Source organism: Poecile atricapillus, chromosome 11 (assembly GCF_030490865.1).
Source record: "Poecile atricapillus isolate bPoeAtr1 chromosome 11, bPoeAtr1.hap1, whole genome shotgun sequence".
NCBI classification, from domain to species: domain Eukaryota; kingdom Metazoa; phylum Chordata; class Aves; order Passeriformes; family Paridae; genus Poecile; species Poecile atricapillus.
Window position 1 is genome coordinate 9,575,424 of NC_081259.1, and position 15,856 is coordinate 9,591,279.

Consider the following 15,856-nt stretch of genomic DNA (forward strand, 5'->3'; position numbering starts at 1 on the left):
CATATGCTGGAGAGTGAACCAAAGGTATTGCACATACTAATTTCTTTTGTATGGCTGGAATTTAATTGCATGTGGTAAGGTCCACTTATATCAGTGTGACACTTTTCAAGTAAGATCTAAAAAAAATAAAAAAAAAAAAATAAACCAACAAAAATGTGTCATAAATGCACACCAAGTATTAAATCAGCATAATTTCAGTGTTTTGAATTGCCATGGGAATAGCTGAGTTCCCATCAAGTTAAGTCTTGCAGAGGTAGCAGTCATGCTTCTCTTTTCCTAATGGTGCTACCATCACTCCCTTCCCTGTTGACTATTGTTCAGGTATAATTACAATATGCCTGCAGAAATCCCATTAAATGTCTAGCTTTTGTTTGTAAATTATATGTATCGCAAGGTTTATGAACTGATTTGCGTGTAAAAATTCACAGAAGAATTCCAAGTCAAGAGCCTTAGAGTATTATTTTTCAATAAATGAAAATAGCATGTCAGTATTTTAAAATGGAGATTTGGGCCCTTTTCTCCAGCTCTACTGAACCTGCCTTTCAAATATTACAAAGGACAATTGGGCATTGCCCAAAGGCTGTCTGTTTGCAAGCAGCACAGCCAGCGAGCAATTTATTTATTAAGGGCACAGAAAACATGTCATTCAGCTGTAGACTTTGCCCAAATCTAAACAAAAAGATGCTGTTGAGGATCTTAAATTCTTGGATTGCTCCTCACCCTATCAAAATATATTGCTAGAGCACACTATTTAATCAAAATTGATTTGAGAAGTGATAGAAGGAGAAAGAAGTTTCTTGTTTAAAAATAAAATTTCATCTGCTCAGAGATCTCAACTCACATAGGATGCTGAAGAAAAGCATTAAAAAGAAAGCAGCCAAGGATAAATGAAGGGATGTATTTCATAAAGTATGAGGTCACCCTGCTGTCTCAGCAATCTTGTCTGTCTCTTTTTATCACTGTACTTAGGTATTAATTTTCCACATATTTTATGTCTGTAAGGTTAGGATTAAATACTTGCTGAAGGGTGTAGGGTCCACCAAACATTCAGACTGCCCAGCTGCACAGTAGTCTGCAGCTGAGATTTGTACCTTTATAAAATTTATCAAAATTGTTACCTGGTTTCTTAAAAGGCAAGGAACACACGACAATTTTAAACCCTGCTTCTAATGTCTCTCCCTCATGTGAGTTTCAAAAAATTTGGCTTTTATACATCAATTAGTGTTTGTATATTGAGATAGAGAATTACATCCAATAAATCTGGAATTAGTCCATTATTAGACATAAGACCAAACCCTGGCTTTTCTGTACTGTTCTAAATTTTACCTCACTCTAGAGCTGAGAAACGTGGAAATGCTAGTGCTGGTACATCAAAGCATTGGAAAAATTTAATCAACGGCACCTTCAAGCTATTATGCATATCAAGTGGCAAGATAAAATCATGAATAACAAAGTTCTGCAAAGTGGTTGCACAAACAGTGTTGAAGCAATCTTATAAAAGCGTATTTCTGCTGGACTGGACATGTCCTTTGCATGGAGGACACCAAGCTCCCAAAGGAAAGAACGTGTAGTAAACTTTTAATGTGTGAAAGATCAAGAGACCAACTCAGGCAGAAGCAAAAAGATGCCCTGGAAAAAAAGAAAAATTAACCTCACTCATTGTGACACAGGTAGCAACACATGTGGCAAACAAAACGTGTTGGCGAGACCCATTAACATCTGCTGCAGAAAGCTTGGAAGAAATACACACAAGCCAAGAGGAGAATAGGGTAACTGGCAAGCAGAGAGAGTGTGAGAGTGGGAGCACGTGCAGGGAAACTGCAGAAACAGCCAGGAAAAACGATCCCAACGTACGGAAGTTGATGTCACACAGACTCGTGCTTCTTTCGTCTTCAGAACAACAGGCACCAACTGACGATGACAAACTCACATTTGGACCTTCATGCCAACCCTTAATCTGTGGTGCGGCAGCTAATGTTATTCTTGGAGCTAGACAGAGTCTTGCCTAACCAGCAGTAACCTAAAGGAGTGTGTTCACTTCCATTAAAAAATGTGGGTGGGGTGAAATACATGGGAAAGAAGCAATCATGAAAGCGATCCATAAGGAAGTTCATTTCTTGCTTCTAAAAGGGTTTGGCAATAAGGAATTGGGGATTTTTTTGATCAGGGAAAGTTCCTTGTACTAAAAAAAAAGAGAGAGACCATTTAGTACAGTAGATTTGAGAGAGAAAGGGTTCCAAGGCATCCATTTTTATTAAACAAATAATCTAATTTTTGTCTTTTCTCCTTTTCCCCTGGCAATGTCTGTTCCAATTCTTTGTTACTGAGTTTAGGAGACTCTTACTTTCACAGGAGACATGAAAGAAGGACATTAAGTTCACGTCACATCTGTGAACATGTTGCCATGTCAACAGGCAGTACTTTGTGGCTTAATTATTGATTGACTCATGTTCCTTTAGGACATAACACAAGCAATAACAGCACACTGAGCAGCTTTTCTAGCTTAGATACCTCTTTATGCCATCTAAGAGGTGTGGCACTTCCAACCCAGGCATGGGTAAGGTCTGTATTGGAGCTTTAGTATAAAAGACCCTACCACAGCCAACTTGCATAAAGAATGTGGTGGTCCCAAACATACATAATTACTTTAATGACATCAATAAAGGGATTAGAGCCTTTGTCTTTTAGATAAAAATCCTTGGCATGCACAACTCCAGCTCAAGAAGAGCTTTTATAGGTAATACACAGATGAGTTCCTACAGTCACTCAGTCATTCAACAAGTCAGATACAGCAACCAGAACAAGTTATTTCCAGGCATAAACTGTGAAGTAAGAGACAGTAAAAATGACTGCATTACGTAATCCATGGCAGCTGCTCATGCACACATTGTTTTCCTGTGGTGGGTACAAGGTTGATTAGCCCACTTCCATTGACCATCAAACTACCTAAACTTACCTTATGTTTACCAAGATGTAAAAGCACGTACCCTAATTATTAAGCATGCAGTATCACATCTACAAACTACCACCCTAACTTGCCTCACACAAATTTGTTCCTACAGCTACATTCCAGTTAAGTTCTATATGCACAAAGCAAGGGCCTATAAACAGGCAGAGAGGAGCACTGAGTAGTTCCAGGAACTCTCAGTAAATTTTGAGGGAGATAAGCAGAATGGGAAGAGAGACAAGACATTTTTAAGATGAAATATCTCAATCTGTTCCATTTCACAGCTGGGTAAATCAGTATTATCTATGCTGGAGTCTATGAAGCCTCCTTTGCAAGAGTAAATTCAGATCTTGTATTGGAAGTACAGTCAGGTAGGATTCCTAGGAACTCAGAGTAGAAGGGTAGGGTCTTGGTTTTGTGAAAGAGGATATTTAAACTAGGAGAGACATATAGAAATGCAAGGCACATTTCTGATCTAAAAAGAGATTTATTTTTTTTTACAGTATAGGTAGTTCCTCCAAAAATTTCATCTACCACGTACAAGTTTAAGCTTAGCATCCTGGGAAGTGGATGCACAGAAAGAGGTGGGCAGTATCTTGGAGCATCCTTTTCATGTGTGTGGTCATTTTCACAACTTGGTAAGCTTAATATTTCAAAGTTGTAGACACGGTTGTGCTCACACACCATTTGTCACTACTGTACCATTACATACATTCCGTGGCCAAAATAAGTGCTTCTTTCTGCTTAGTTCTTTTTCTGTAACAGATAGAAACAATTAAGATAGAGCTTTAATTTATTAAGTTATATTTGAACTAAGCAAATTTTAATTAGGAATATTGCACCATTTTTTAAGGTTTTTTAAAATAAATCATAGAGAGAGAACTCTTCTATGTTCTTTGAAGTAATTTCTATATAAAATAGTATTTCTTACAGATACATAAGTTATCCTAAAATATATGCCTTTACAATAAACTTTAAATTTATTTTCTAATTAGACTCTATATTTATTTGGAGATGCATTTTGCATTTGTTGACCTGGCAATATTTGCTATTCATCACTCCACTGATTTTTGGAATTTACTGTTTCCTATGAACTATCATCTCCCAGTCAGAAATCTCATCTCATGACTAAGAAAACACATTCACTCATCAGATCTACTGATTATCCTCTGTGGCTTGGATCAAGTCTGTCCAGGCCTCAGAATCTCCTCTGTGTAATCAGGAAAACAACACTTGCCTTCTGCTTTTGTTCCACCGTGTCTAGAAGGGGGCTGAGACAGTTTCGAAAAATACAGCGTTCAGCGTAGTGGGATTACAAACTGTGTTAAGAGTTTCTTAGTGCAATAAATGAATAATAATATGTCTGTTTTAGTTTCAGAAGAATACATCCATCCAAGCCATTTATGTAAATAAGGTAACTTGATACACTGAGGTGCTGCAACCTTAAAAATTCTACTTCCCCCCCCCCCTCTAAAAATGACACTTCTAGCTCCTCATTGCTCTTGCTTAGAGCTACTTTTCAATTTAATGAGCAAACTTTTCTCTTGCCCCTTCACTCCCCTCTCTTTAAGCATTAATCTCTTGGGTGAAACATTGTCAAATGACTCCTGAAAATCTAAAAATATAATGTCCATGCTACACCCTATCTTGGCAGTGTTATCTTCAAAGAGTTCCAGAAGGCTAGTGAAGCATGACTTTTTTTTCCCCCTAAACCATGTGTATACAACTAATCAGGCTGAAGGATACTTTTACAAGATACTCCTTCCCCTAATCTGTTAAAATTCTTTCAAAGGTCTTTCCTACAGATGAAATGAGCCTAACTGGTCTAATGCCACATGGTAAGATCTTTATTAAAGAAAGCTTAAAGTGAAATAAAGTAATGAGAGAGAAGAGCATGTAATTCGTGAGGGCTTGACATACACTGCTTGTGGAGATGTAATAGTCAGAAAAGTCCTCATTTGCCTCAGAAAGTGTTACCATGTCTTGATGACTCAAACTTGCTTCTGTCTTTTTAAACATTGGAGTTACAATGGTTCCTGGCCACCTTTAAAGTAGCACTCTGAGTGCCTGGGCAGAGAGAAGCCCCCAAGGAATCTCAATTGTTGTATATGACCTGAAGAAAGCAATATTGCAGAGTACTCCTGTTCGCTACATTTGTTACAGACACAGCCAATAGAAAGGAAAAGTGCCACAAACCTGTTCCCCACAAAACTAATCACTAGAGTCAGCAACTTAAATGCAAAATGCCTTCTGCTTCCTCTGGATTAATACACTATTGGCATTAGCAAAATCAAATTAATATCACTGAAAAGAATATATTCATACACCTTAATGAAAAGTACCATTCATTCATATTTCTTCTTATGCCACCTTTTTTCTGCACTTTATACGGTCCACTGTATGATGCACTATTCCATCTGCCAACAACTAAATATTGAAGCAAATACAAACAAAAAAGTTTGTGTTCCTGCAATTCCAATTTCACCATTGCCACTCACATTAATGGCCCCACAAAGAGAAGAATATCTCAGCTGGCTCAAGACAGTCTCTGTAGCTGGCATGGCCTTCCTAATGAATGATAGCATAGCCTGACATGTTCACTCCTTAAGAGAGGTACAAGAGGAAACAAGATCAACCAGAAGTGAAACAGAACTGTAACATTTTCAGCAGTATGATTAGATTGCTTATTTCTTTACAGCTGGACATGTATCCTTCTTATCTACTTACTGTGCTGAGCCAAAATGCCAAAAGCATAAAACATAGCTGTATGAGGTCACCGTGGCACTAGTCAATTTTTTTACTGAAGAAAAAGAAAGACATGCTGTTCATTCTATTGAATTTATATACTGACAGATGATAAAAATCCAACCTCAACCAAAGATTCATGCAGGGAGACTCCTCAGTGGCTGAGTGCAGCTGGCATAGATCACATGATTTTTTCCCTAGTGAAAAGTTCTAGTGGTTAGAACTGTGATTAATTACTCTTAGATGCATTTTCAAAAGATTCTAGAATAGAAATAATTTACAACTTTGCTTATCAAATGCTATAGCTAAAGTTTATAATAAAGTTACAATACAATAATTATTACATGACAAGGCTAACTGATTCCCAACAGAACTACCCCTGTGCCTTTTATTGTTCTGATAAGTACAACTCTTCTTTTTTCTAAAGTAGCTCTAAACAAATTATGGACAAATGTTTCTTCTCCCATATGCAGTACGCAATAGCATCTGAGTGACTATAATTGAGTGAAGTCATCACAGCTGGAGAACAGGAAATAACCTGAGGGTGAATGGAGTCAGAAAATTATCTGTTCTAGGGTCCAGAAGGTCTCCTTGGCTGCTGGGGTCTGCAGTGGCAGTGTATGAATGAATTAAAACAAAAGTAAGAATAAAAGGCAATGCATTTGAACACAAACTAATGAAATCTCTAGCCTTAGGTTTTATATATATCCTTGTGTTTTTACTTCAAAGTCGTATTTAGTCATATTTAAAACTCAAAGGCCCCCAAAAATAAAGAATACTTTATCCAGGATCGTATTTAGTATTGCATAATTTGAACCTCAACACAACAGGAAAAATTTCCAAGTGATTACTGATGAAACTTTCTGTGAGTATAGTTCTTCACATTTCCTCCTCAGCCAAATATTAAAATGAACTGTGAAGTTTGGTTATTTATTTGATATTGAGTGTTATATTAAGCACTCCACTAGGCCCAGCTGTTCTCTCAAATACTTTTAAATGGGTCTTCTTTGGCTTATCAATTTCTTGATTTAGCAGTCAATTTGTTTACTTGTGCATGTCTCTAGGTGTATGACCATGTTATATCAACAGCTGTAACTGTTGCCTGTGGATATTTTCTTGGACAAAATGGATGACTCAACGCCTCTTCTCATGTGAATTCAAGGTGTGGTCACCTACTTCAGTGTGTTTCTGTCTGGAATAGCAACCTCTCATGACATGCAGCATAAAATAAAAGATGCTTTTGCACTTTCTGACCATTCTTTCACATTCAAAATATTCATGGTGTCCTATGCCAACTATGTCTGACTAAGAATGTCATTTACGAAGTGATAATTTTTTCAGGAATATAATTTACTCACAGTTTTGCTTAGGAAAAAAATCCTCCTTCATCATTGTTCTTCCTGCTCAGTAATCTAGACTGAACTCAGCATACTGCAAATTTTTGGCTTCTTTTCCAGCTGACCCAGAAAAGGCATGGAGAAGTCATCTTCCTCACAATGAATGACAAATTGGAATTTCCCCAGTAGGATGATCCAATATGCAGATTCGGGTAGTAAAATGTAATACACTGGACCAAAATACCTTACGATGATCAATAATAAAAAGGCTTGGCCTTTGTTTGCTGGTATGTTTCTTTTTTTTTTTTTTTTTTTTAATCTTTTCCAGAAATCCATTCTGAACAGTCAACAGTGAGCTACAGGAAAGCAAAAGCTAATTTAACAGAACTTTTCTGGAAACCTTTAAAGAAACAGTTTTCAAAACTGGTCTGGAATTCTGAGTGTCCTCTCCTAATCACTGCTGGTTAATGAAGCTTGTGGAAGTAGATCCATTGCCTTCCCTTCACTCTGTCTCTTTTTATTGATCAGGATCCCTTGAAAAGTAGAAAGAACACACCTGGAGACTGCAACTGTGGCTACACCTCAGGCAGAGCTCTCTAGTGATGGGACTGTGGTAGCTAGCACATCTCCATTTTAATATATGCTTGTTTCAAAATAAACAGAACTGCTCATAACATATTTGCATTCCCAAATATTCATATTGATTTTGGCATAACAGCACCAGTATTCAACATAACACTGGGGGAAAAAAATGCAAGTAAGCATCTCAAACATCCCATTTTGATTTACTTTCTTGTGGACTAACATCTGTAGGTGGTCCCAGTGCTGAATTGAGACTCTCTGTTGTAGAGGCTAGCTCATAACTCCAGGGTTTAACATTACATTGCACCATGAAGGAAACTAGTTCACATTCCAGCCCTTTCACTAAATAGCATGGAAACTGTATACACCGATTCCAGGTGTAAAATTAATCTCTTCCTAGGGCTCACCAGCCTATTAGTTTGGCAGCCTTTCAGCACCATGCTTTTAGAGCATCAACATATTTCAAAGAGGAAAGTAATGTGTCTTCAAATTCCTGTTTACAGAATTGAAGATTCTTTGATTCTGTTTCAAAATCATGATGATCATGACATAAAACAGGAAAGCTGTGTGTAAAATGAGTTGTCTGTAAGATCTCTATTATTCATACATATTTTAAGCCTTCTGAATTTGAAAAGATCCATTTACTTGAAGCAATATTTACTTCAATATTTTGGTAATTGTATGCTACACATATCTTTACAAAAGATTCATTTAAGAGACTTTTTATGTTTGTATTTCCTACATTATTATTGCAAGACCAAATAAAAAGTAGCAGTAATAAGTTCACATGTAGCATGATGTTTTTTCCCCCAAAGGTGCTTCCTTTCTTAATAGTTATAACACTTGGCACTACAGAATTTCAGTATAGACATTATAGATACCAAAACCTCATATTCTGTTCTCAGATTGCCCGCTGTAATATGCTTAATTTATTTAATTATTTGAACTGATTAATAAGTTGGTTCTGTAAACAGCTTTTTATGTGATTAACCGTGGACAGTTGGTTGACATTAGGTACTGCTTCCACTACGACTCAATAAGATTGCAAAGCACATAAAGTGATTAAAGGATTCAAGTACTATACATCATATAAGCATCTAATTATATTTGCTTGTTGCTATATGAAATCATATACAGTGGTAATAATAGAACTGTAAGGCTGTAACCACACCTATTCAAACTGATCTTCCAGAACTGCGTAACAACCTTTTAGCCTGGACAAAAAGATACTAATTATTTTGGAAAAAAGGGTGCTAAAGTACTTTTTCCCTGTGCTTTGTGTGTATAATATGCACAAATATAGTTTGTGTATGTCACACAATGAATACATCATGGTCTCTTTCTGTACAGTGATTTGTAGGATCTACACCTTTGAGTCACTATTAAATTAATTTATCTCCTTGGGAAGATAACTCAAATTCAGACAACTATTAAATTTTCTGTTTCTTTCACTGATGGTTCTTCTTAGCTGTGGAATCTTCTGGAAAAAGAGAAGGAAAAGGTTAATTTTCTTGTCACTTGCCCAAGTTTTACACTGATGTAGCTTCGCACACTGCTGTGGGATCATTTCCCCTTTCCACCGCGCTAGAAGTCCAATTCAGACTTTCCATCGAACTCTTGCTATGCTGGCTGACACCAGGAAAGGCCACCTCTTGACTTCTTGGACCAGTCAAGGACTGTTCTCCTCATGGTGCCGGAGCGGCGGCCTCCTCCAAGGCCGGAGCGCTGCCTCCATGTGCGGCGTGGCTCCCCGAGCCTGGCGGGGCACCCGGGGCGCGGCTCCTGCCCCTCAGCCCGCTCTGCGGACACCGAGGGACGGGGCGGACCCGGGGCGCTGCCCAGGTGTGGCGGGGCGGAGCGGGGTCACAGCCCACCTGTGACAGCCCACCTGTGACTGCCGGCCCGGGGCGGCAGCGTTAAATAGTGAGGGGGCAGAGCTGCCCGTCCTGGGGGACCGGGGGCGCCGCCGGCGGTTCGGGTCGCCTCAGGGCTCGCACCACCGCCGGGTGCCTTGTGGTCCCGTCGGACATGGAACTTGTGAGTACCGTCCCGGCGGGCGGCTTCGACCCCTCGGGGTTATGTGGTGTTGGGATGGGGGGAAGCCGCCCTGGGCCTTGCTGGAGGTCCCCCGCTCTTGAGGGGCCCGTGCGGCGGGGCCGGATCGGCCGCGGCCTCCCCGCTCCCGCCGGGCGCTCGTGGCAGCGCCGCCACAGCGGGGAGGCTTCGTGGGGCGGCGGGGACGGAGCGGCCCCGGCCCCGCCTGAGCGGCGCCTCACGACGAGCTGGCCCTGCCCGAGCCCCACGGAGCACGGGGCGGCTTTTGGCCTTAACTTTTTTCACTTTTTGTGTGTATGTGTTTTGGGGTTTTTTCATAACTACCAGGGGGCACGATCTTTTTGCCCTTTGTATTAGCAAGTTGGGCGTTGCGCATTTAGGTGATGGTTAATTACTGTCCTGTAAAGCTTTTGATAGCAGTCGGGGAGGTGTTTCTGTGGTACTAACTTATTGAAATAAACGCGTATGTTTACAAGATCAGTGAGAAATTGACAGTGGTACCACAGTATCATCTGAAGCCTTCTGGAAGACCCTCTGGTTTCATTTTATTCATTCTGCTATTTAGGGTAAATTCTCAGATTTAGCTTTGATTGTTGAGCTTTCAATGGATTACTGTATTTTTTTTTTAATTACAGACTGTATTTTTGTGTCATATGAGTTAAATTTTTAAGGTCGAGTTCCTCCTCCATTCCAACATACCGTCTTGGGGTTTGGTAGTGCCTTTTGTTTTTCAACTACCAAGAGGCTGGAACACAGTAGAGCTCTTGAGCGCAAGCCCTCTCATATGCTTATTATTTACAGGTGAATATGACTTTTTGTCCTGTATGAAGATGTCTACAAAAAGGCAGCTCTAAAGGATGTGCAAAAATGCATTAATACTTTGTTTCCCCTTTACATCCCAATACATTTGCTCTTAGAATGTTCTCTGCGATTCTTCTTGTGGCCAAATTGAGGATAACGTGTTACCTTCCAAAAAATGAATGCCTTATCTGTGAAATTGATGGTCATAATTATACCATTTCCCTTGATGTATGTTTCTGTTAGTCAGTTTTTCAGTTGCTGTATGTTTGCTTTGAGGGACAGTTTTGAAATAGTCAGTGTTTTTAATCTTTCAGGGATGCTGCATGCTTCTACAAAAAAAGGGGGGAAAACCGCCACTCCTCTGACTCCTTTATAGTCACATGTGAGTAAAGGAGTGGATAAAAGATATTTAATCAGCTGTTGGTGTGTATAATGGCTGTCCTCATTCTATTTTTTTTTAATTCTTTGTTATTTGTAAAGCATTGTAATTAGATTAAGTGTGATAGTATTAATTCCAGCTGCAATAGCAAACAAAAAATACAAACATGTGCCGGATTTAATGATTTTAGGTAATAGAGCAGTCTGATAGTCATATGTGCAAACTTACAGCTGGACAAGAGCCTATGACAAATAAATCAGAAAACTCAATTGTTCAAAGTCAGAATGAAAAAGACAGCTTTGGAAGCCTTCCATGAAGGGAATTCTTAGTTGGGAAAGAAGACTGGATGTAAGTTTTGAGCATTTTGTGAATGCCACAGACCATTCCAAATACATGACCATCGTGCTAATGCAGAAAGTTTTGTTTGATGGAAGGCAAATGCAAAAGGCAGTAAAACCAGGTTCTCAAGTTAGAAATGGTGTTTGCCTGGACAATCTTGAGTCTGTTACCTTCTGTATTGTGGAATTCATTTAATTTTTTCTCATTATGTGCCTTTCCAGGGACATGGTTTTCTCATCTCACATAAAAGGATAATGCTGACTTACTGCTGATCTTTGGTTTGTCTTTTGCCCTCTGTAATGGGATAATCAGATAATCATACTGTAAGACATTAAACTGAATTGTGGTGCACAGATACATGCAAGTCCTTTGGCATTTCTTAATGGGAAGTTTCAGTTTTGCAACCTGTTTTGTGGCGGTTTTTTTTCCAATGTGTATTTTGATGTTATTTTTCACACAAGGAAAAAACTTCAGTAAAACTCACAGAACCATACTCCTTGGCAATATGATGGGATTCAAAGGGCAGAGCCTATTGAAGGAACATCACACATTGGATCTTCATTTCACTGGGCTTATTGGTAACAAAAACCAGACTGCTAAAAGGATAACTGGGGAGAGAGAGCAGACTTCTCTTTTGTAAATGGATTTTGTAGCTGTTTGCTGACAACTTGTTTGAGAAATCTCTATTCCTGAGCTCTTTACCCTTTTGCATTGGCCCCCATCTGTTCTTGTCCCTTCAAATCTGTCACCCAAGTATGTTTTTTGTCCTCTGTTCCCCAGGGAGGGGGGAACTTGCAGAAGGAAATTTATTTTTCTTCTTCTACACCATCTGAATGTTTTTAATCTGTTGTGTGAAGGCATTCATTCTCCTCTCTCTTCTGGTACCTGTTGTTACACTGGCCATTTCCTTCAGCCAGTAGAAGTATTTTGATTAAAATTTATGTTCAGTTGTAGCATACCCTGCAATCCAGAGCTTCTGCAGTCTCTACTCCTTTATAAATATTTGACTTTAACCCTTGCTTTACCACTGGGGTAAGGAAGTATTCATTTTCCCACACAGGGAAGAGAGGGAGGAAGGTGCGCTGATGATTCAGAGGTGTGAAGCACTGGCAGGACCTGCACATGAAACCCCTGGTGTCTTACAGACAGGTTTTTCTAAGATCACAGAGGGAACTGGGCCGGGGGCTTGGATGCATGTGTTCAACTTACATCTAACAAACACTTCTAGTGCAAAGCACTCAATTACATTTGCATTTCTTTCATTTTAGTCCAGAAAAGTGTCTTGTCACTCAGAATATTGATTCTCACAGTTGGTATTTTATTCATCTTAGTATGCATAGAATTTTTTTTATATATACTTCTGTGCCTATTTTTTAAGTACAAACATATTTATATGTATCATTGTTTTGGTGTAGACTATTTAGTAGATCATGATGTAATTCAGATTTTTGGTCTATCCCACATTGCTTCATACTTCCAAAGTATCTTACACCATGACTAGAAACAAATGCTGGTTCATAATGAAAAGTAATGTATGATACATGAAGTGTCAGGCAATTCATCAGGAGTAAGGAGGAGATGGCCCTAAGGCAAACAGTTTGCTCTTTAGAATATAATGGTTACTTAACCCTTTAACTCAGTGAGCACGTGTATGAAGGACAAACAGGAGGAAAAAAATCCTTCTCAAGAAGAAATACTAATTCTGTCTTGAAATGCTTGTACATGAGAACAAACCCTCATCCCATCACTGCTGATATTTATGAGCAATTTATTTAATTTATAAAAACTGCATCCGAATTTGTTTCTTGTGAACTGTGGATAGTTATTTCAAGTGTTTTCAACATTATTGGTGGCATGTTCCCCAAATGAAAAATAGCTGCAGACATGTTAATGTTTTTCTGCCCAAGTCCAACCTTGATTGAACAAATATACAATATTTGTTTTCAACAAGAGCTGCAATAACTGTATTACTCTGTGTGATTTCTTCCACAGATGGAAACCTAAAGTGTTGTTCCTTAAACCCTTTAATGAAATACTGATACTCAACTTGCATCTTAACCTACTGGAAAGCAAATTGGAAATAGTCTTAGGAATTGTAATATTCATACGTATATTTGTTGATACTTCAAGCCTTACTTTTTACTGCTTTTCTTTTTTTTATAAAAAGCCACACACAAACTGGAAATTTGAACACATTTTGCACAGGAGTAACAAATGTCTCTATATCTGCATTCAAATTCACGGAATAAACCTGGTGAAGAATAGGGGCCAGTCCTACCCTAAGGGCCATGACCATTTGCTTGCTGCTTATAGCCATGGATGCTTTCACCTGCAGCAGTTTACAAAGAATCTTTGATACACTTCACATCTACTATTGTTATTATTTTGAAATAAAATTGGTTTTGCCTTTTTATATGAAGTGGCATGCATTTATATTTGCTGATGGCTTTTAGCTGCCGTTTAACTACTGGTAGGTCAGTATGTGCTTCTAGGAATCAGTATGTTTATTTTGTTGCGTTTTTTTCCCTTTGGTACAATATTTACAGAGGAAAAATATTTTTAACCATGTTATTCTTTTACATGGCTGCTGTTTTTATTTTAAAGTAGCTGGTTTAGACCCAGACTGAACAAAGTACTTAAACACATGTGCAACTTTGAGCCCGGGGACTATTCACAAACTTAGAAGCTGCATGCAAATTTATGTCCCTGGGGCCAGATCAGACCCAGAGAAAGAGTTGTGGAGTTTGCTGTACGCCTTTTGGATTAGAAATCCTGTTGATTTAAGGCCTGAATAGCCTGTTTGCCTGAAGGGCAGTTAATGGGTATTCTGATTCCAAGAGGGTAAAGCAGTGTCCTGGGTCTGAAGATGTGAAGATAAAACTGTTAAGAAGTTTTCACGGTGTCATGTTAGGTATGGGACCACAGCATGGTATGAAAACTGGAATGTTATCTGATGCTAATCCTTAACTTCTAATTCTTGTATTTAAGGAAAAACAAGGATGTATTTGCTAATTGTCACTAATAGCCCTCTATCTGTGCTTTAGTTAGTCAAAGTTCCTGGAAGAAAAGTAAGTTGGATTTTTTCCCTCTAATCAAACAAACAAACAAAAAAGAAAAACAACAAAAAAGTAGAGCAATTATTTAAAAAAAGGTTCAGCACAAAGTCCTCAGTTACTCCTGAAGGGGTTAATGCAGCAAAACTTTTGGAGACATCTGGCAGAAGCTGTGGGTGTTGGGTGTGGCAGATCCCAGGGCCGTACCAGTCTCTACAAGGGAGCTGTCATCCTCCTTGATTTATCCTTCCCTAATGTCACGGGGTATGGATGTTGAAACTGTGGCTAGAATGTGAAATACGAAAAACATGAAGATTATGATTTAGTGTCTGGGGAGGCTCATTGTTGGCCTCTGTTCACAAGTTGTAAGCATTGGAGGTAGCTTGACACAGGTTACAAAATCTGGTATGTAGCACAAAAAAAAGGCAAGAATATTTTGGCGTTTGGAACTCCTACATGTGTTAGTGCACAAAAATGAGTGACGGCAACAATTAAATCAAAGACTGCGCTGATGATATATTACATTGGAAGCACATTGAAGGTGCTTGTAAATAACATTTAAATGAATGTGCTTTCTGGTCTTTCATTTGCAAATATATATAATAGGAAGAGTAGATGAAAAAATAAGGAATTAACTGCCTTCAGTAAAGACAGTTTTCATAAATAACTGATAAATTAACAGAGCTCAAATATAAGGATATTGTGTTCATGGTTTGGCATCTTTTTGAATCTGACATTGATAAGAAGCTAAGGTTTAGAAAAAATTTGCATGCAGTTCTTTCATAATGAAATTGATTTTTTTCTTTACTTTCTTCTATCCTGACACAGTTAAATACTCTATAATTACAGTAGTTGGACCAAAGCAAGTACTGTGGATATTTCTGTCAAATTATCACCATGTAATAAATGTTAACTAACTGAAACAAGTTTCTTGCATAAAATTGTTTTTCTTGTTTCACTTTCTTAAAGCATAATGATGCATAGGACTGTGCTTTCATGATGGTAGACTATAGATGTCTTAGTCATAGAAGCTGTTAATACTTAAGTGTCAACTTACAAGTATCAACTAATCATATCTAGCATGGAAAACATTTTCTGATACACCAGATGTGATGTGTATAAAGTCTCATGGGTGAAGTTCTGTTCTTTTGGAATATATGTATTACTTGGTTGGATGATAATTCTGTTATTATCAATAAATGTCGTTTATATTGAATTAAACTGCTCTCTGCAATTCAGTTTCTAAAACAGCACTTTTTTGAAAAATATCTAAGAGCTTAATGCAAGATGTATGCTTGAATAAGCTGTAATTTAGCTAGTTGATGCAGAAATTCATGATTAATAAGTTCCAGATTAGGAAATGCATTTTGTTGGATTCAGGTATGAATGACCAAAGGAATAAAGGGTATTTGTGCTGGGGAGAAAAAACAGTGCTAAATTTCTGTTGAGGAAAAAATGAATTAGGTTTTTAAGATACAATGTGTAACATATAAAACAATATGTTGTTTAAAGCCATATTTATGGGGTTTTTTTCCTGTTTTTTTATTGTAGTTTGTTTTTTTGTCATCTGATTTGTTGAGTTTGCAGTTATTTTAAAGGACAGAAGTAGTGTTTTGCT

At 38.2% G+C, this 15,856-nt stretch overlaps 1 protein-coding gene across 1 annotated transcript in view; it reads left to right on the top strand.

The window, feature by feature from the left end:
- The first annotated feature begins 9,639 nt into the window (after positions 1 to 9,639).
- The window catches only part of BNC1 (basonuclin zinc finger protein 1), a 71,962-nt gene continuing 65,745 nt past the window's right edge, over positions 9,640 to 15,856 (top strand). The window contains exon 1 of the mRNA XM_058847030.1: positions 9,640 to 9,960. Within this exon, the coding sequence (XP_058703013.1) occupies positions 9,640 to 9,960 (321 nt within the window). The remainder of the gene's footprint in view (positions 9,961 to 15,856) is intronic.